Raw genomic sequence first — 20,093 nt, 5'->3', positions numbered from 1 at the left:
TCTGTAGTTCAAGGGGCGGGGCCACCAGCCACATGACCATTTTAAAGAGGCGCCGGAACTCTGTTCCACTGCGTTCCGGCTGAAAAAAAAGCCCTTTGCACAGAAATAATATCAGAGATAGGTGGCAACCCTACTTAAAATGACCTCTCTGCACATACATTTAGAAAGGGGACGTTCATCTAGGGATCCTTCAAATTCAGGCTTTCTGTCAGATCCTCACTATGTTTAGCCTCATGTGAAGCAGGCACTTCCCCTTACCCAACACCCTCCAGCTTTGCAAGCATGAAGCATCCTTGCCTCCCAAGTCTTCCTAGACCCCTTCCCCAGTTCTGTCTGTCCCTAGGCCCTATGTAAGTATTTCTCCTCTTCCCTTGATGCCATTTCCTGAATGCCCCTTCCCCCTCCGAAGTCAGAATGTTTATGAACATTCCGTGACAACTCAGCAACTTAGAGAATGTCTATGCAAGGCTACAGTCGATGTTCCATCATGTGTCATCTCTATCACAGCGATGGCTTTAACCTGAGTGGTATTTTTTCCACAGCACATTTTGTGATAGCTCCTGGGAAATCTACTTCCAGACTTCTCCGGTATTGTTTTCTCTCATGCTGAATGTGACCTCCTCCCTTTGCTGCCTTTCCTACAGAACCGATCTAAGCTGTATAAACTTCCTCCTCTTTTTCTCTTAGCGGAAAAACAACAGCTGGTGCCCTACCCATCTCCATGGAGATCCCGCCTCCTCCCCTACTTCAAGCGACAAGCATATGTCAAGCGAAAAGGGAGATTCTGCGTGTGTGATTTGGGGCCAGAATATTTTGAATATAGATTTTACGGAACAAGCAATCGAGAGGGAGTCTCATTACAGGTATGCTGCAGTCGTACAAAAAAGGTGTGTTTCTTGTTTATCTGGGGGAGGTGGGTTCCAGGGTTAATGGTACTGAATGGCTTGTCCTTCCTTTGGAAGTATTTCTTCACAAAATTACTTTATGGAACTCTTTGGTATAGCTTGCAGGACAAATGCTGTTTTAAGCAGAGTGGTAAGCTGCAGTACTGCAGCCCAAGCTCTGCTCACAACCTGAGTTCGATCCCAGCGGAAGCCGGGTCCAGATAGCCGGCTCAAGGTTGACTCAGCCTTCCATCCTTCCAAGGCCAGTAAAATGAGCACCCAGTTTCCTGGGGGTAAAGTGTAGATGACTGGGGAAAGCAATGGCAAACCACCCCGTAAAAAGTCTGCCAAGAAAATGACATGATGCAACTTCCCCCCATGGGTCAGTAATGACTCAGTGCTTCCACCTTTACCTAGTCACAATACACACCCTGAATCCTGGCAGAGTTGAAGGAAGTATAATGGCCATAATTACTTTTGACAAAGGCTTCCGATGACTGTCTGGAAGTTTGCACTGGTGTAATCCAAAAGCATCAGTTCACTGACAAGGATTTATTCCTATTCTTTGACATTTTATGTTTTGCAGCTGCAGTTGGCTTCCATGGACAGGTCAAAGTATCGGTGATTCTTATTAGCAATGGCTGAATTCTCCCCCTTACCAGGGCCGATTCCAGACGACTAACCTGAAGGCGCTGCATGCCGCCATGTTCCGGATCGCGACGGGGAAAACGCGAAATATCGCGTTTTCTCACGCGAGTTTGGCACGACGTCGCGCCAAACTCGTGCGAGAAAACGCGATATTTCGCGTTTTCCCCGTCGCGATCCAGAACATGGCGGCATGCAGCGCCTTCAGGTTAGTCGTCTGGAATCAGCCCAGCTCAGTTTAGCAAACCATACTTTCCCTTCTCCCAAAGTCAAAAAATAGTTCTTTCCTTTCCAAGCCCATAACCAAACTGGGAAAGCCAGTGGGGTAACAGTAGAGATCAATTTATTAATTTATTCATATATACCTCCATCTTTCTTCCCAATGGGTTCCAAAGCAGTTTACAACATTCTCCGCTTCTCCATTTTATCCACACAACAACCTTGTTAGCTAGGAGAGCAATGATTAGAGATCACCTTAGAGACCAAATAGACTTCCAGGGTGTGAGCTTTCGAGATCGAAGGCTCATCATAACCTGGAATAGGGTTTCTAACCTCCAGCTGGTAGCTGGAGAGCCCCTGGAATTACAACTGATCTTCAGGCCACAGAGATCAGTTCCCATAGAGCAAAAGTCTGTTTTGGAGGAAGGTCTCTATGGCATTATACCCTGCTGAGATCCATCCTCTCCCCAAACCCCACCCTTTCCAAGCTCCACCCATCCACCCACTACCCACATCTCCAGGAATTTCCTACCCTAGAGTTGGAAACCCTAAGAAATCTAGTTGGTCTCTAAGGAGCAACTGGACTTGAATCTTGCTCTGCAGACCAACACAGCTACCGACTTGACTCTGTTACGTAACTAAGAGCGGAACCACAAGTGACAAAAGGCACAGATTGGACACTTGTCAGCTTCCCTCAAGTTTTGATGGGAAATGTAGGCAGCTTGGTGGAATGTTGGACAAGTGACAGTTGAAAAGTCCATTGGACAGCAGTCGGAGAGCCAAGCTGCAAGACCAGGATGCCTACATTTCCCATCAAAACTTGAGGGAAGCTGACAAGTGTCCAACCTGTGCCTTTTGTCACTTGTAGTTCCGCTCTTAGGCTGAGAGTATGTGACTGGCCCAAGCTTCCATAGCAGAGTGGGGATTCGAACCCAGGTCTCCCAGGACCAATAACTATTACACCACACTGGTTCTTTTTTTAAGGAGCCTTCTTCCCTCCCTCTCCCTGACCCTCCAGCTCCCAGGATATTCAAACAGCAAAGTGCCGTTCTCCAGGGCAATTGAGGGCCAAGCTACACATGACGAATGACACTTGAACAGCAAGTGTATTTCTCCCTGTTCACTTGCCCTCCACTCAATCCACTTGCCATTCAAGTGTCATTCGTCATGTGTAGCTTGGCCCTCAGTCTCAAGCACAGGGGTCCTCAATCCTGTTGAGCCAGTGGGTACATCTGAGGGTGGGAATGGGTGCCACCACAAAATGGCTGCCATGGAGCTCTGGGGCCCAGCACAAGCAAAGCAATCTCTGATGATGGAGTCAACTGTTTCTGAACGGTTGTTCCCCACAGACAGAATCGGGAATGGCTCCTGGGTTCTTCTGCACAGTCTCCTGTACCAAAGAGGTTCAGGAAAGCTAGGACTGCCTCATTCTTCAATGAAGAAGCAAATGGCTGCTGGGAATCCCATTTATTTCTTTAGCCATTTTAACTCACTTTTGTCCACTCAGTGAGTGGACTCACTTTTGTTCCCTCACATACAGCAACCAAAAAAGCCCCATCGAATGTCACAAAATTAAATTTCCCAGCAACTTGAGGGAAAGAAACCCTACCCATGATGCTAGGCAAGAAATCAGTTTTACTACGTAGCACAGATGAAGTGGTAATACGGTTGCCAGCTCCAAGTTTGGAAATTCTTGGAGATCTGGGGGGTGAAACCTGGAGAAAGTGGGGTTTGGAGAGGGAAAGGAAGTTGGCATGGCATAATTTCATAGAGTCCACCCCCCAAAGTAACCATGTTCTTCAGGTGAACTGATCTCTGTGGCCTGGAGACCAGTTGTAATTCCGGGAGATCTCCAACTACCTGGAGGCTGGCAACCCTAAGTTGTAACCTTTTTTTTTTATAGATAATAGCTCAGAATAGAGACCCCATGCTTAAAAGCAGTCTACCTGATTCCCAGATGCTAGGAATAAACTAAGCTGGGGAGAAGCTATATCCATCCCTCTCTTCTGATAGCAAGTTTTCCAGAGGCATCTGGCTGCCCACTTTTGGCCTCCTTCTGTGTTATTCATATGTTCCTGCATGTCTGTGGAAATTTTAAGACTCCAGAGACAGTTAATAATATAGTTTGAAACCGTATAAATAGAGTGATTTGCAAAGCACAGGATGGAAGGGCAGGGGGGAGGCAGGAGAACCTACCATTAAATATTCAGGTATGTAGCGCTGAGAGCTACTTAAGAATGTGGGTTTTTCCCCTCAAGAGAGCGTAATATTTTTAGCCTTCTTATCCCCTCACACAGGAATAACACACAATTCATTCTCCAAACCATCTTTCTGCTCTCTTCTCACTTCCTCTCTCTGCAATTACCACTGAAATTTTGTCTGAAGCAAAATTCAAAGCAAATTGAGAGGGAGGGTAAGCAAAATTACCTCAGTTGACCCATCTGTGGAATTTCTAAGGAAGTCAAAGGGTCTTCTTCTTTTTTAGTTTAGCCATTTTTATTTTATTGAGAAATTCAAAATCCCTTTAAGAAGGGGAAAGAAAAGAAAAAGAAAGAAAAAAACAAATACAGAAGGAGAAAAAGAAAAAAAAGAAAAGAAAAGAGAACAGAAACAAAAGAAAAATGATACATATATAAGAAATTATTTTCAATTTCCTCTACAACACCTATAATATCCTTACAAACATTATACTTCTAGTCTTAATGCCTCAAAAATTTACCTTTTCTATATTAACCCCCCCTCCCCACACACACACACACACACACTTTATTTAATTTTCCCAATGTTATCTTCTTAGAAATCAAATCCACAAATCATCCATTCATTTTTGGAAGTGGAAGAGTCTTGAGGAAATGGACTTTTTGAGTGAAGCACAGAGGTCTGGCACTGGATATTTCTAGCTTGTCTAGCTGGGATTTAATGGGGATTTTGAAGCTATATTGGAGTTTCTCAGGTGAAGTTTTTTGACCCTTGTGGGATACGCTGGGGAACGGTGCCTCGCTCCCATACCCTTAGCTACATGCCCTCGTACCAACTTATTCCAGGTTCCCAAGTGGGCTCTGCCTCGATGCAAGCGGGAAACCATTTCTGCTTTAAAACTTTGTAACAGGAGCCAGAGATTCAAGGAAAATTCTCTCGCAAGCAGCTGCTTGCATGTATTTTTTAGAGCTGTCTCCATGCTGAGGAAACCCAGAGCCCCTGCGTTTAATGACGAACGAGAACGCAGTCTGGGAAACCCAGATGCCAACACCCTTGGAAACCAGACCACACATCTTTCATAGCTGCTGTCAGTCAGCCGTTTTTGGAAGGCCGTGCCGCTTGGCACGGGAGCCAGTGTGGTCGATTTTTCTGCTGCGTGGGCTAGTTCTCTAGGGCAGCGGTTTCGGAGGGAATGAGCAAGTCTTCTGTTTTGCAGCCCTGGCCCAGGCGCTTTCAAGTCAAGGGGATGGCTGCTTTGGAGAGCTGCTGGAATTCAGTTTGGGTGTTGCAGCCAGATGCTAAACATGTTGGCTTATAAGCAAATCCTATTACTTTCAGTGACATTTACTTCCAAGTCGGTAGGATTTCAGTGTGAGGTAACGGTCAGGATGTAGGACTAGTACCTAGGAGACCCCAATTCTCTCTCTCTCACACACACACACACACTCACACACACACACACACACACACACACACACACACAAACTCACTCACACACTCACACACCAGCTATGAAACTCACTAGATCATTCTCTCTCAGCCTAATCTGCCTCACAGGTTTGTTGTGAAGACAAAATGGTGGAAGGGAGAACCCAATAAGGCACTGAGATGCTTGGAGGAAGGGCAGGATAAAATGATAGCTAGAATAGAGGCAATTGCTTTATGCTGGGACAGAAGGCAGGCATAATGTTAAAAGAGGGGTCCTAGCTGAAAATAATCAAAACTATGGTATTTGCCATTACTATGTATGGATGTGAGAGTTGGACAGTGAAGAAAGCAGACAGGAAGAAAATGGATTATTTTGAAATGTGGTGCTGGAGGAGAGTTTTGCGGATACCACAGACAGCCGAAAAGACAAGTAAGTGGGTTCTAGATCAAATCAAGCCTGAATTCTCCCTAGAAGCTAAAATGACAAAACTGAGGCTATCGTACTTTGGTCAAATCATGAGAAGACAAGACTCTCTGGAAAAGTCAATAATGCTGGGAAAAGGGGAAGGCAGCAGGAAAAGAGGAAGACCTAAAACGAGGTGGCTGGACTCAATAAAGGAAGCCACGTCCTTCACTTTGCAGGATCTGAGCAAGTCTGTTAATGATAGGACGTTTGGGAGGCCTTTCATTCATAGGGTCGCCATAGGTCGGAGGTGACTCGACAGCACATAATGCACACACAGCTGTCCCAGCTCAGTTGCCCAGCTGGCCACTTTTCATGCCGCCATTTCCTCCACTTAGGAAACAAGGTGCCCCACAGGTGTATACCTGACTGTAACAGTTTGCAAAGTTAAGAAACAGCCCTGCGGGGAGCACCAGAGGGGCCACACATGGGCTTCTGACCAGGGTGAAAGCCGGTCCAACCAAGCAGTTCCAAAGGCACAGAACAGAAAGGTAGTTTGCCTGATCCTCAACAGATCTTTTTTCTTATGTCCCTTTGTATTTCCACTTTTAAAAACACAATATATCATATGGATTAATTCATTGCAAGTAGGGTGGCCAACCTCGAGGTGGTGGCTAGAGATCTCCCAGAATTACAACTGATCTCCCGGCTACAGAGATCAGTTCCCCTGGAGCAAATAGCCACTTTGGAGGGGGGGACTCTATGGCATTAGAGCCCATTGAAGTCCTTCCTCTCTTCAAGCTCTGCCCCACCCAGGTCCCACCCCCCAAATCTCCAGGAATTTCCCCAAAGGGAGCTGGCAACCATAATTGCAAGGGACCTTAGCCCCACAGTTTAATGAGTGTTGCAATCTTTCTCTTTTTCAAAGAGTTTTTTGGCCCCATAAAAAACTAACACTTTCCCTTCAATGGGTTTATAAAGTATGGGATTATGCCATACTTGCAGAATAAATCATTGCTGAATTAGGATTTAACAAGAGATTTAAGTGTATAAACCATGGTTTTAAAAAATATTACCGTGGTTGTTGCGAATGGCAACTGTGCTATCTCTTCTTCCCACACAGGTAAGAATTCAGGACCATATTTAAAGATGGAGAGAAAGCAGCAGGATTACTGAATTATATTTTTTTAAACCCTGTAAAAAGGAGCATGGGGTAATTTATTTATTTATTTGATTTATACCTCGCCCTCCCAACAAATGGGCTCAGGGCTGCTAACAACATTCATAAAATTCATTAAAAGTGTGTGTGGGGGGGGGTTCCTCCCCACCATTGCACTTTAATGTACTTAGTTAATTTATTTTATTATTTCTCATTGTATGTTGATTTTAGAATTATTGTTTTCTTGTTATTATTGATTTTAACTGTTGTTCACCACCCAGAGCCCCTGAGGATGGGCGGTTAATAAATCAAAATAATAATAACAATAATAACAACAGCAGCAGCAACAACAACAGCAACAATAAGTCACAAAACCATAAAATCAATAATAATTTTTTAAAAGTCATTAAAATAGTCCAGGAGCAGGCTATTTAAACAAATAGTGGGACTGGGAGTCCATATATGGGCATAGCAGATGGCCGAGGGCAGCTCCAGAAAAAGTGGTGGTCTTAGATGGACACCCACCCTGTTATATGCCCTGTTAATTACATGCCCTGTGCTCTTCAAGCAAGCCAAACTTTTATATGTACTGTTCTCAAAAATAAAATAAGAGCCCTGCTGGATGAAAGCATAGGTTTGTCTATGCCAACATCCTTTTTCCCACGTTGGCCAACAAGATACTTCCAGAAAAACCACCAGCAGTGAATAAAAGTGACAGAAGCCCCCAGCAACTACAGTGTCCAGAGCAACACTGCCACTGAACATGGAGGTTCTATTTAGCCATCATAGTCAATATAGTACTGAGGGAGCTTTCTCCTTCCGTGAAGCTGTCTAATCCCCCTTTACAATCTTCTTTTAGTAGTTAATTCCATAACATTGATAGCATCATTAAATTGATGGTAATGAATTCCATTTCCTTTAGGTGTCCTTGAACCCGTTGCCAACTGAGTTCATTACAGGTGACCCAAAGATCTACTATTAAGGCAAAATAAAAACCTCTCTCCGTTTTCTCTGTGCCATCCATTCGTTTATAAGATTATATAAATTATAGTTTAATAAGTCTTCTTACTTTTGTAAGAGAGGCAAGGATAGCTTCCCTTACCTTTCACAAGCCAAGCCACACCTGCCAAAATGTTCTGTCTGTTAAAATTTTAGAAACCGACGCTGCTCTCTTTGGGTCAGGCCACGAGGATTCCACCCAGGTTTTGCTATAATACCTTAATATTACAGTCCTATGCACACTAGTCTCTCACCATGAAAACCCCACCAGGGGTAGCTCTAAGTCAACTATGACTTGAGGGCATGATTTCATTCATTCATGCTCTCCTGCCTGGGAGCAAGCTCTACTAAATATGGGGGATTTGCATCTGAGTAGGCCCATTTAGGATTTCAGTGTGAGACAGCTACCTCTCTGGAATGCCTCCCTCTTTGAACCCAATCTTACGCATGACCAATCAAAAGTAATTCTCATTGTGTACAACGGGCTTACACTAAAGTAACCCACTAAACAAAGAGGCTTCTTAAAGGGAGAGCAACCTGAATCAGAATGAAGAACAAAAGCTCTTTCTCGTACACAAATAATACAAGTGTATTCAATGTATAAAGTGCTCTGCAAGAAAGCTTGCGCAAATGTGCGCGTGTGCGAAACAAACTTTTAAGCTAGCAGTTTGTCAGGCAATTTTGTAATCTTCTGAACATTGAGGGGCTGGAAGATCATGTTTTGAGCAACAACACTTTGCTTTGAGAGTCCAGCAGTCAACGGGGTATCACATTGGAAATGTTTATTGAAGCTCGTTGCTATTCCTTTGAAACTTATTCACGCTCATACGGACTAGAGAAACTATTCTCCCATCATTTACTGGACTGAAGGCCAAGCTACAAGTGACAAATGACACTTGAACGGCAAGGGGATTGAGTGGAGGGCAAGTGAACAGGGAGAAATACACTTGCCGTTCAAGTGTCATTCGTCACTTGTAGCTTGGCCCTGAGTGAAAAGTTACACGTAAAAATTGTTTGTATGAAATTAAGACAAAACTGTTTATACTGTATTTATTTATACATTGATACATTGTGTTGATTGAAATCTGAATTGTTAGTTTGTAGAGCACTTTATATGTTGAATACACTTGTATTATTTTTGTATGAGAGCTTTTGTTCTTCTTACTCTAAAGTAAGCCTGCATACATGCATAAAAGCATGTTCCTTTCAGCACATGCCCTTTCCCATTCCCTGGTAGGGACATCATACCCCTGGTGGGGGCGGGGAATCCCCTGCCCCCACCCCTCACACCCTGCCCCCACTTACCTGGCCAGCGGGGGGGCACACCTTCTGTGCGTGCTCCCCTGCGATGCTGCGCGCTCCCATGCACAGCAGCTGCCTGAATCAGTCCAGTTTGGCATGGATCGGGGCCGCTGTGGAGTGCGGGAGCGCTCCTGCGAACTGCAGCGGCTCAAAACGGGCTCGATCCGTACCCAAACGGGGCTGTTTTTGGCGCTGCAGAGGGCAGGAGCACTCCTGTACCCGTTTTGGCGTAGATCAGGCCCGTTTTGGGCCTCTGCAGAGGGCAGGAGCGCTCCTGCCCTCCGCAGCAGCCCCGATCCAAGCCCCTGTGGAGCGTGGGCGCGCTCTTGGGAGGGGGTGCTGCATGATGACGTCACTTCCCGGAAGTGATGTCATCGCACTTGCAGGAGAGTGCCAGGCCCCAATCCCCCTGCCGGGAGGTTGAGGAGGGCAGTCAACCCTATTCCCTGGGCTTCTTTTCTAACCACTGTCTCCCTTCCTCAGATCTCTTGCAGTACCCAGATTGGTAGGTTCAGCAATTCGGGGCATGGAAGGAAGGGGTTTGTTTCTGGGATGCTTTTGTATTGTCTCCAGTCATCTCTGCAGTTCCTTACAGAGCCAGTTTGGGAGTTACAACAGCCTTAAATAATAGGGTCGCCAACTTCCAGGCCGGGGCTGGAGTTCTGAACCGAGTGGCCCTGCCAGCACGGCTGTTGGGTTCAGTTTACTTCTGGCTCCAGTTGCTCCTGAGGGCCTACTGGGAAACCTTCTGGTGAATGAAGGATTCAGTGTGGTATAGCGGTTAGCGCGTTGGACTTGGATCTGGGAGACCTAGGTTCGAATCCCTGCTCTGCCGCAGAAGTTTGCTTGGGCCAGTCACACTCTTTCAGACTAAGCTCCCTCGCAGGGTTGTTGTGAAGATAAAAGGGAGGAGGGGAGAATGAGATAAGCTACTTTGGGGGAGAAAGTCGAGGTATAAATGAAATCGGTTAGACAGTCCATCCCTGGTTCCTGAGAGTCTATCTACATAGCACATTTTAATCCCTTTCTTTCTCCAAGGAGCTCAGAGCAGTATCCATTATGTGACTGGCCCAAGGTCAACCAGCGAGCTTTATGACAGAGTGGAGGCTGGAAGTTGGGTATTCCAGCTCCCATAATAACAACACACTAACCAAACTAGCTCTTGGTAACTTGTTCATTTTCCACAACGCTCATTTTTCTTTTGCCAAGGCAGCTGCTGGGGTGACTTATTCCCAGAGAAAACAAGAGTGGGGAGACAAGAGAAATATTCTGCTTTTCCTTCCTGCTGAAAATTGCCTCCTTTGACCCCGGGAACTGGGGGGGGGGGGGATTATGCAGCTGAATTGTGGATGGATTTTTCAGCAGAAAAAAGTGGGAGAAGAAATGGATTTTTACCCCCCCCCCTTCCCAGCCTTTCTCCTCCTTTGAAAAACAGCTCCTTTGAAAAAATGAGTAAGTTCATTTGGCAAGGGAAAAAAACAAGAATTAAATTAAAAGTACTCCAAGGATTGAAAGAAAATGCAGGTTTTGCGCTACCAGATTGGGAAAAATATTAGCCAGATAGACTGGCTAAAATGTTTAAAAATATGTCAAATAAGTGTTGGAAATGTAAAGAATGTATAGGGACATTTTTCCACATGTGGTGGACCTGTAAAGAAGTACATAGGTATTGGATAATAGTACACAAGCTATTACAAAATATCTTACAGATATCAATTCCTTTGAAACCAAAACATTTTTTATTAAACTGTATGCCGGATATAAAGAGAGGATGAAAACCAAAAAAATCACAGGGACCACAATCCAACAATGAAGTTTTATGTTCAGAAGTACAGAACTAAATTTCACACTGCACAGTGAAGAATAAATTTTGGCCAGTGAGTCAAAAAAAAATTTTTTTTTTACTGTAAACTCCTGGCTGGAGGTGGCAACGGGCTTGCCAGCTTCAGATTATCCCATTTCGCACCCATGTGCTTCTTCTAAAGCCACTATATCAAGATTAAGTCATCCACAATTTTCCAGTCACATTTAGTATGGTCTGTCTCCAAAGTATTTTTTCACTTGGTGAGGGGGACACAGGATGGAACTGCTATTTCAAGTCATGAAACTTCATTGGTGGATTGTGGTCCCTGTGATTTTTTTGGTTTTCATTGCTTCTGAGACCACCCCCCTCTTTGGATTCAGCTTGTGGATATAAAGAGAGAGCAAGAACACTTGGTAATCCATATAGTAACAGCAGCTAGAATCTTACTAGCAACCTATTGGAAACAACAAAGAATCCCTCAGCAAGAAGAATTAATAACAAAAGTAAATGGATAACTTAACATTGTTAATGAAAGGGCAAATGGAAGAAGTCATCTCTGTACCATGGGAACCCTTCTACAAATGGATGACAAATAAATACGTTTAAACATAAATACGATATTAAGACTAACTATATAATGACATAATAGAACTCACAATGAAAGATGTAATAAGATAAAATATAAGAGGTAAAGAAACAGATAACAGATATCGACAAGTAAAATGATAACTGTCTCATGTCTGTATATGTATGTGTGAAAACAATAAAAAAAATATTTAAAAAGAAAAGACAAACAACCCCTACAGCTGCATTTGCAAATGAAAGCAAAATCATTTAATAGTCACAGATGAAGAAAAAAAAAGTTATGAGTAATTCATCCTTGCGATAGAAGTGGGGCAACCTGTTTCCTTCCTGGGCAACAAGCTGCCCGGCTGATTCTTTCTCAGCCAAAAGGAGAGAAAAAAGAGCAGCGGAAGCAGCAACTGGGCAGGTGAGTGGGGACTTGCGAGAGTGACGTCTCAGGTCTCGGTTTCCTTGTTGTGAAACAGCCGCTTATCTAAAAGGAGATCGAACTAGGCTTTTGCAGCCTGCCGAGTTCTTTTTCATAGTTATGTCTCTCCTCAGCTACCTAAATGAGGCCGGCTGTCTCGTTATTGCTAGCTCTGAAAGTCTGTAGTTCTCCATGGACTCTTTCCCTGCTTTTTGGCCCATCTGTTCTTGAAGAGGAGAGGGACTGAAGGTTGGACTTTGTATCTGCAAGAGATGAGCTATGAATCCTCCCACAAGGAGACCAGCACAGGAGGGCACTTGCATGGCTGTGCACTGAATGTAGGTTGGGGCAGCGAGAACACCGAATTCCAATCACCACAGATGTGTTGACCTGGGCTTAAATCAGTGCTCAATCAAAGGCCTATTATGACACTTCTTTAAGATGCACGGTGGGGCCACAGGGAAAATATTTATGCACAATGCTCAGGCAATTCATGGTGAGTCAGTTTTTAATATCTACAAACACATGCAGGAGTGGTTTTGTGCACACACTGAAAAGTACCAGAAAAATGCCTCACCAAAGCATGCTACTTACTAAACCTGTACATATGACAGTGGGTGCACATGAGTGGCTCATCACAGACCGGCAGTCAGCATGCTCAGCTCTTCCTGCAGCCACCAGAAAGACAATTGCATAAATAGTCCTGTAATCTCTCATTCAAACTGGCCATTTAACTTATAGGGATGTTATCTAGTGGACTAATGCCATTAGGGCTACTGGTAGAAAAGAGTAACCCAAGCAAAGCCACCGAAACTCTGCCTGTGTTTCAGACTGCCCTTGTCTCAAAGTCCTCAGACAGAGTTCCACGAAGACTCCATGTATCTCGTCCTCTGCATGTTACCAATTCCAGATACCACATTATGCATCTAGGACTGTTGTCTCCTCTGGGCTGGGCAATACTGATGAGACACAAGGGTCTGAATTGCCACATAATTTTGTCTAAAGCAAAAACATTTCATGTAAGTTATTGTGACAACCGGAGCTTTTTTCCAGCTGGAACACGGTGGAACGGAGTTCTGGCACCTCTTGAAAATGGTCACATGGCTGGTGGCCCTGCCCCCTGATTTCCAGACAGAGGGGAGTTGAGATTGCCCTCCGTGCTGCTCCAGCGGTGCGGAGGGCAATCTAAACTCTCCTCTGTCTGGAGATCAGGGGGCGGGGCCACCAGCCATGTGACCATTTTCGCCGAGGGCGATTTAAACTTTAAAAAACTCCCCCCTAGTTCCAGCTGACCCAAAGTGATGTCATTGTGCAGTCCTGAGTTCCCCACCTCTTTTTTCCAGAAAAACAGCCCTGGTGACAACCCCAGAGGAGGGAGGACATGTAGTAAGGGTGTGTGGGGCACAAATTTCTCCCCACGAAATCTGCTAGTCTTATCAAAACATTTTTTTGGATGAGGAACCTGATGAAGAACCTCCAAAATAGCTTCAAACTTCACTTGAAAATCCACTGAGAAAGTAAAAATGTCCTGAGCTGCCCCCCATACTCTTTTCACTTCCTTAGAAATTCATCAGACAGTTCAACTGAGGTAAACATGTCTCCATTTTTTTAAAAGGAGAAGGGTCTACAGAACACGGAGTGAAACGAAATTGGGGTTTTGACAAGGATAACAAAACATCTTACAGCGTTAACATCCCTAAGAAATTCAACGGAGTGTCAATCTCACCAACAGACCTGGGCCGTTTCCACATGGCTCACTTTGTTCTGGAAAACAGCGAAACCTCACACGAAATCTCGCGAGAAGACGCTGTTATCACGTCTTCTCACACGATAACAGCGTCTTCTCGTGCAATTTCGCGCGATAACAGCGTCTTCTCGTGCAATTTCGTGCGAGATTTCGCTGTTTTCCAGCCGTGTGGAAACGGCCCTGTTCTTCTATTCCCTGTCTTGAACATCTTGAGATCATGTTGGGTTACCACTGCAAAGGCACTGGTGGTAACACAATCTAACTCAACAGAACTCAACTGCATAAAATAATGACTGATGAGAGAATAACTGTCCCAAGGAGTTTTTTTTTTAAAAAATTCTGGTATCCCATCAAGACCAGACTGCGCTGACACCTGCTGTATGCAGCACAGGTAATAGGTGGCCCAGAATTCATATCCGTTTGCCCTAAGAACTGTGTGCCAAAAGACAGGCCTGGCTGAAGCCTTACAGCGGAAAAAGATCTAATGAATGGCTCAGCCAAAAGTGCTCTTGTCTGAAAAAGAACTCTGTGGTGGAGATGAAAATTTCAGCCAACACTTCATTAATTACGAGTTAGACACAGACACCCTGCCCAATTGGTGGCAACAATTTCCTATAGCAAACCCTCTGCTCCAAGGGAATGAAGCACCTGATATCTGTTTCAGCAGAGATGCACGCACACACCCAAGACATGTCTTGAAAGACACAAGCTTTATAGCGATGTGGTTTGCCTCCTATCATGTTGCCCGGCAAAGTTGGAAGCCTTCCTCGAAATGTCTAAATTTCAGCTAGGTAGCCTTGTTGGTCTTCGGAAGAACAGCAGGATTTGAGTCCAGTGGCGCCTTAGAGACCAGCAAGATTTTCAGAGTATAAACTTTTGAGAGTCAAAGTTCCCTTTCTTCCTCCTTGTATCTGAAGAAGAGCTTTGACACTCAAAATCTTGTTGGTCTCTAAGGTGCCACTGAACGCAAATCCCGCTGTTCTTCTAAATTTGTATCTACCATGTCACTGGAAGGTTTCAAACTTTGCTGAACGACGTGATAGTGTAAGGCATGGTCTCTCTGCCGGGGTACAACAAATAAGTATAATGTCACTTCTCTAACAATCTCCTGTCCCCCTAGACCTATGGATGTAGATGCTTCAGCTGTGCTTCTTTGTACATCTGTTTCCATTAAGCTTGACCTCTCGGAGATATGGGCTGGGCAGGGGCCTCGACCATAAAGAAAGCCAGCCCTCCGTCATACATGCTCTCTCCGTCAGAATTTCCAGCAGCAGCAGCCTAAAGTTTATGACTCTACAACAGATTTGTTTAAGTCAAGTAAATGTTTGGAGGTCTTTGGCAGAGGTTTTTGCACTGGTGCCCTGGACAAGAGCAAGCCGGTTGAGGGGAAGTGGCTACAGTCAGGCTTTGCAGAATTCTAGAGGGTGCAGAGACGCAAGCTAGACATTTGGCCTTAACTTAACTGAGAGCCGTTTTGGTGTAGTGGTTAACAGCAGCAGGACTCTGATCTGGACAGCCAGGTAGGATTCCTCACTCCTCCGCTTGAAGCCAGCCGGGTGACTTTGAGTCAGTCACAGCTCTTCCAGAGCTCTCTCACCCCTGCCCACCTCACAGGGTGATTTTTGTGGGGATAATAATAACATATTTTGTAAACCAGTCTGAGTGGGCGTTAAGTAGTCCTGAAGGGCAGTATATAAAACAAATATTATTATTAACTCATTCTTCCACCTGTCCTTTTTTTTTTGCTCAAACTTACCCTCCTCCAAGGTGCTTTTTCACCTGCTGGGGAGGAAAACATAGGACCCACCACAGCCGCTTTGCTGACTGGAAGAGGGCCATTTGCAGGTGCCACACTACAAATAGGTAAAATCAACAGCTGCCCTTATATGCACAATCTCTGTGCATATATACCCTATGGAACAGCCTGCCTAAAGAGGTCAGGAAAATTCCCACTCTCCTACCTTTCTGCAAAAAATGTGCAAAACTACATTATCCAGAACAGCTTTTTACACCCGTAATAGGTCTATGCTGTAAGGAAATGAGAGCTGTACCGGTAAAGGGATAAGGACTACTGACTATACTACTGTATACTGTCTTTTGCTGTAATTATACTTCTGGTGGATAGTTTCTCCATGTTGTTTAATACGTAAAGTCAATTGCTCATGTTTTGTTTCAGCATGATTTTGTCTCTGTATCAGATTTCTACTTGTTTTCAAGTTTTTTTGGTATTCTTTATTGAATGTCCCGGCTAGGAAACTTAAGCAGAGTGAAAGGCAGGGTTGTGCAGTGGTTAGAGTGTTGGACGAGAGAGCTGCTGTAGCATAGTGGTTAAGTGGTTGGTCTGTGAATCAGTATTCTGCTGGTTCGAATCCCACTCTTGCAATGAGCTCGGCAGATGGCCTTGGGTAAGCCCCTCCTCTCAGCCCAGCACCCCCGCTGTATGGTGGGGATAATAACCAGTCTTAGTGGGGTGCTAATCTGTCTAGAAGAGCAGTATATAAGTGCAAGTATTATTATCTGAGAGCTGCTGTAGCATATTGGTTAAGTGGTTGGGCTGTGAATCAGCCCCCTGCTGGTTCGACTCCCGCTATTGCTATGTGCTCTGCAAGTGGCCTTGGGTAAGCCATTCCTCCCAGCCCCAGCTCCCCAGCTGTATTGTGGGGATAATAATAACACTGGCTTTGTTCACTGCTCTGAGTGGGCACTAATCTGTCCAGAAGGGTGGTATTTTAGCTTATTATTGTTGTTGTTTTTAACATCATCATCATCATTATTATTCCCAGGGAAATAAGGGTTCAATTCTGCACTCTATCATGAAGCTCAGTGAGTGACTCTGAGCCACCTAGTCTCTCTCTCTCTCTCTCTCTCTCTCTCTCTCTCTCTCTCAGCCTAACCTACTTCACAGGGTTATTGTAGAGATAAATGCATAAGTATATAGCCAAGTATTCAGGGCCTCCTCAGTTCTCCAGAACAAGATCCCCAAGCAGATACCTCCCGCTGATCTCTCTACCCTGCCACAAAGGCCCCCTGTTACTGAGACTGATATCAGAGGTCTTATCCCCCCCCCCCCCGGTGAGAATCTGATTCTCCTCCCCAAGATGTTTAAGTCCTTCCCCGATTGGTGGGCTCCCATCTTAGCTAAGTTATTCACCCGGGTAAATTCAACAGGGGTCTTCCCCTCAGGGTGGAAACTGAGTATAGTAGTCCCAGTGTTTAAAAGGGGGAGCAAAGCAGATCCCCAGAATTACCGTCCAATAAGCTTGCTGGACATAGCTGCCAAATTGTATAGCAAATCTCTGCTATGTAAGCTGGAGGATTGGAAAGCCTCCAACCAAGTCATCTATCCTGAGCAAGCTGGCTTCCGCAAAGGGCGTTGTACCATTGTCAAGCCCTCTACCAACTAGCGTCCCAAAGTATCAAGAGCCCCACTAAATCCCTGTATGTGGCCTTCATGGACTTAACAGCCGCTTTTGACTCCATTGACAGAGAACACCTCTGGATGAAGCTGGCTGCCTCAACCATAGATAGCCGGCTATTGTTTCTTCTGCCGGAATTCCGCTCCAACATCTTTGCAAAAATCAGGGTGGGCACCTCAGGCTCTTTAACAGAGGCAATACCAGTTCTGAGAGGGGTAAAGCAGGGATGTGTCCTCCTGACCCCTTTGCTTTTTAACCATATCTAAACGATATTATACCGACGTTATCCGGCCCCGAGTTTGTCCCCCCCTTCTTTAGGATCTCAGAAAATATCAGTTCTTTTATATGCATAGGTAGATAGTTGAGCAACTCCTATGTGCAGAGTTGGATCTTCTTCTGCACGCGCATCAGCAACAATTGTTAAGTCCTGGGCACCTAAGCCCCAGAAACCAAAAGCACAGAGGAGGAACTTCTCCTCTTGCAGCTGTAAAGACAGGAAAATCCACATCTGGCAAGACCTTCTGCTCTTTGCCACTATTAAAGGCGGTGCCGCACTAAAAGGTTTTGGTGACTTCCAATATCTCATCACAGGCAGCAAGATAAGATAAGAGTTAATCCTGTATGGATAATTACAATATAATGACCTGCTGGACTGAGAGAAATGGAAGTGTTCCCTGTTTTTAAAAATGCATTTATCTGCGTCTTCATTTCGGGCACTGCCTCCTCTAGCAAACAACAGTAATTAATGCATCCATTAAAGAAAAAAAAATCTGTAAAAGCTTTCTGAAGCGACGCCTGAAAGAACAGGCAGGCTGAAGCTGAAGGCCAGCACTTTTCATTCTGGGCTCCTATGCTGCATCACAGGCGGAAAATCAACTGGTGGGGTTGCATCGCCGGGGAAACGTCGATTTCTGCCTGTTGCTGCAGCCTCAAAAGCACATAAGCCCTGCCAGATAAAAGGTGGGAAGTTTCTGAAGTCCCTAGAACGTCTTAATATCCTTTTCAACGGGCTCCTAGGTCTACAGCAGTCCCCTTTGCAAAACTAGTGCAGAAAAGAATGAACACACACTGGTTGCCAACTTTGTTCTGGCAGCAATCCTGTGTCTTTGACAGCCCCGTGGCAAGACAAAATCCAGGACACTTCCCAGCAAGAATGCAAAGGAGCTTCCCATCCCAGAACAGTCCTGTAAAATGGATTTTTCCGCAGGTTCGTTTTCTGTGACCCCGCTATGACAAGCCCTATCTTCCCTAATTGCCTCTGCCTATGCAGTGATTAAAGGCAGAGGAGAGCCCCGTTCTCCTCTCACACATAGCTAGAAAAAAAGTTTCCCCTGATAAATTCCTGATCATCACCTTGTACAGAAGCCCTGCCAGAATAAAAGTTGGCAGCCTTAAGCTTTATCCACCCTACTGTGCCACTGTAGAACTCAACCCTTGCTCTTCAGAGATTACAACCTTACAGAACAAACTTTGGAGGAGGAGCGGGGTTGTGGCTTCCTAGCAGTCAATGACCAAATAATCAAAGTGAGTTGAAGAGCACACTGAACATAACACAGCCAGAATAGCTCAGACAGAGATTCAGTCAATAAGAGTCGAGCTTTCTGTTCTCATCTGCTTTGAGGCACGCACAAAGAGGGATAGAAAAGAAAGGCTTCGATGCCACCTTACCGCGTTGAGCCCGAGTGAGTTGCCATCCAGAGACGAGGTGACCCCCGAAAGAATAGCTGTGGCTACGATGGCCCCCAGACACTGGGCGATAATGTACATGATAGCCCGGAAGATGCTGATCTGGCAGCTGAGGAGAAGGCCCAGGGTGACAGCCGGGTTCAGGTGGGCGCCGCTGACGTGGCCTATACTTTGGGCCATGGTGGCAATGGAGAGCCCAAATGCCAGAGACACCTTCACGTTGTCTTGGGTGGGCGTCGTGGTCTTGTTGGCAGAGATGGGGAAGTTGAAGCCCAGGGCTGAGCCGATGCTGATGAAGATGAAGAGGATCATGGCCAGGAACTCGGCCACCACCGCCCTCCAGAACATTTTCTTCTTGAATTCGCTGGCCATCCTTGCTTCTCCTTCTGCTGGCCGGCTTTCTCCTCTCGCTTCCTTCCCTCTGCCTCCCTTATCACCTACCACTTGCTTTCTAAACAGGCTGCCTGGATGAAGTCTGTGGAAGAAACGGAGCGCTCCAATTATTTATAGGGCTTTGGGTGGTCTGGAGGAGGAAAGGGGTGTTACACAGAGGGAGGAAAGAACAGCGAGAAGGATGCTGACTGAAGCACGGCACCGGTTGCCTGCCAAGTAATTTTTTCTCTCTCTTCTTTGGCTTCCCCCGCCCCATCCTCCCCCCACCCCACCCCCCATCTTCCTTAGCAAACTCTGCTGGCTGCTGCTGATTTTTAAAGGCTTTTTAAAAGAAAATCCTTATTCAAAGGGAGGTGGAGGAATGCCTACTTCAGGAATCCAGCATCCAAGCATCTAGCAAAGGAACAGGAGCAAAAACTCTTACCGGACTTTCCCGTCTCTCCAAGGACTGAAGAAAGTCTCTTAACATTCTCGTGGGCTATTGGATTTGCTGTCAGTGAATGTGGAGGGATGGCTGAACTTAAGTGAAAGGTGACTGGCATCTTTAGCAAAAGAAACAGCTAAACAGTCTGATAGCACGGGTGCAAAAAGCAGGGCTACAAAATTGCTCATTCAAACTGTCCGAAGAAGGCAAGGTTTGCTGATAATAAAATGGAAAGGCAGCCCTTAAACTCCGAAGAGTTAATCCCAGAAGACTCGAATCCAAGAAAGGTTGTGCTGGAACAAAATAAGGAGCCACGAGAGTACGGTTTATTTTTACTCTGATGTCTCTGAAATATGCCACAGTCTTAAAATAAGGGACTTTCCTCCAAGGACTT

General features: G+C 45.3%; 1 protein-coding gene across 1 annotated transcript in view; it reads right to left on the bottom strand.

The window, feature by feature from the left end:
- Positions 1-19,371, bottom strand: part of AQP1 (aquaporin 1 (Colton blood group)) — a 40,060-nt gene extending 20,689 nt beyond the window's left edge. The window contains exon 1 of the mRNA XM_054992020.1: positions 18,865-19,371. Within this exon, the coding sequence (XP_054847995.1) occupies positions 18,865-19,254 (390 nt within the window). The 5' untranslated portion in view covers positions 19,255-19,371. The remainder of the gene's footprint in view (positions 1-18,864) is intronic.
- Between the last annotated feature and the right edge of the window lie 722 nt (positions 19,372-20,093).

Source organism: Eublepharis macularius, chromosome 11 (assembly GCF_028583425.1).
Source record: "Eublepharis macularius isolate TG4126 chromosome 11, MPM_Emac_v1.0, whole genome shotgun sequence".
Lineage (NCBI taxonomy): Eukaryota > Metazoa > Chordata > Lepidosauria > Squamata > Eublepharidae > Eublepharis > Eublepharis macularius.
Note: the sequence above shows the minus strand (reverse complement) of the source record. Positions and strands in the feature narration are given on the sequence as shown.